Source organism: Galeopterus variegatus, unplaced genomic scaffold, assembly GCF_000696425.1.
Source record: "Galeopterus variegatus unplaced genomic scaffold, G_variegatus-3.0.2 Scaffold13102, whole genome shotgun sequence".
NCBI lineage: Eukaryota > Metazoa > Chordata > Mammalia > Dermoptera > Cynocephalidae > Galeopterus > Galeopterus variegatus.
Window position 1 is genome coordinate 15,713 of NW_007739213.1, and position 1,012 is coordinate 16,724.

Here is a 1,012-nt window from a genome sequence, read left to right on the forward strand (position 1 = left end):
TATTCTCTCTTTTAATCTGAGCTCAGAGGAGAGTGACTGGACTGTGGAATGCCTGGTGCCCATTGTGGCTGGAGATACTAAATAATGCAACAGATACTGATTGCGGACCTTCTTGAGTCATGGTCCCTGATCTTAATGAGCGCAGGGGCCGGCGGGAAGGAAGGCAGGAAGGTAGGTGATGACGATCTAGTTTGAAAAGGGCTGTGACAGCAGAGGTACAGAGGTGCACCCAGGAGGGGCCCAAGCCACTCTTTGGAGACAAGGAAGAGGCCCCAGAGGAAAGGAAGTCTGAGGGCAGTCCTTGGAGTCCACCAGGAATGGGCCGAGGAAAGAAGTTAGGGGAGGCTTTCCAGGAGCCCAGAGCAAACCCACAAGGAGAGACTGAGGTTGTGGTTCTTGCCAGGTTACAAGAAGTTGCAAGAAGTTGCCTTCCAGGGTGCAGGAACAGTGCGAGACAGGTGGGCAGGGCCAGATCACGGAGAGCCTTGGCTATCCTGTGGTGGCCTGGACTCTTGAGGGTGTGGGAGGCTGTGCAAGGGATTTAAACAGAAGGTCACTGCTTCCCGGGCAACCACCCACAGGCCCTGCAGTGGGAAAGGCCTCCCTCTAGGGAGCCCCCTCCCACAGCCTGTGGGAGGTCACCCGGGACGTGTGGGTCTGAGGGTATGTGCGAGATGCCCATTCTGAGGAACAAAGACGGAGCCTGGAAGATGAGAGGCTGTGTCAGGGCCTGTCCGCCCTGGGCAGGCAGGAGGGACGTGGGGAGCTGACTCACCTTTGCCCCGCTTCTGAAACATCCTCCAGGCCAGCAGCGAGGTCCCCACCAACAGAAGCAGCAAAAGTGCTAACAAGAAGAGCAGCAGCAGGAGCCTGGGGGGACATGGGACGGTGGAGGTGGGGCGGGGCCATCTCACCTTCCCTAACTTCTTAAATAGTTAAGGTCAAATTAAAGAAATAGTATAAGTCTCCTTTTACACACACACACACACACACACACACACACACACACACA

The 1,012-nt window shown here is 55.8% G+C and overlaps 1 protein-coding gene across 1 annotated transcript in view; it reads right to left on the reverse strand.

The window, feature by feature from the left end:
• The window catches only part of CD300A (CD300a molecule), a 21,791-nt gene that overhangs the window by 4,498 nt on the left and 16,281 nt on the right, over positions 1 to 1,012 (reverse strand). Inside the window, exon 5 of the mRNA XM_008563288.1 lies at positions 776 to 870. Within this exon, the coding sequence (XP_008561510.1) occupies positions 776 to 870 (95 nt within the window). The remainder of the gene's footprint in view (positions 1 to 775; positions 871 to 1,012) is intronic.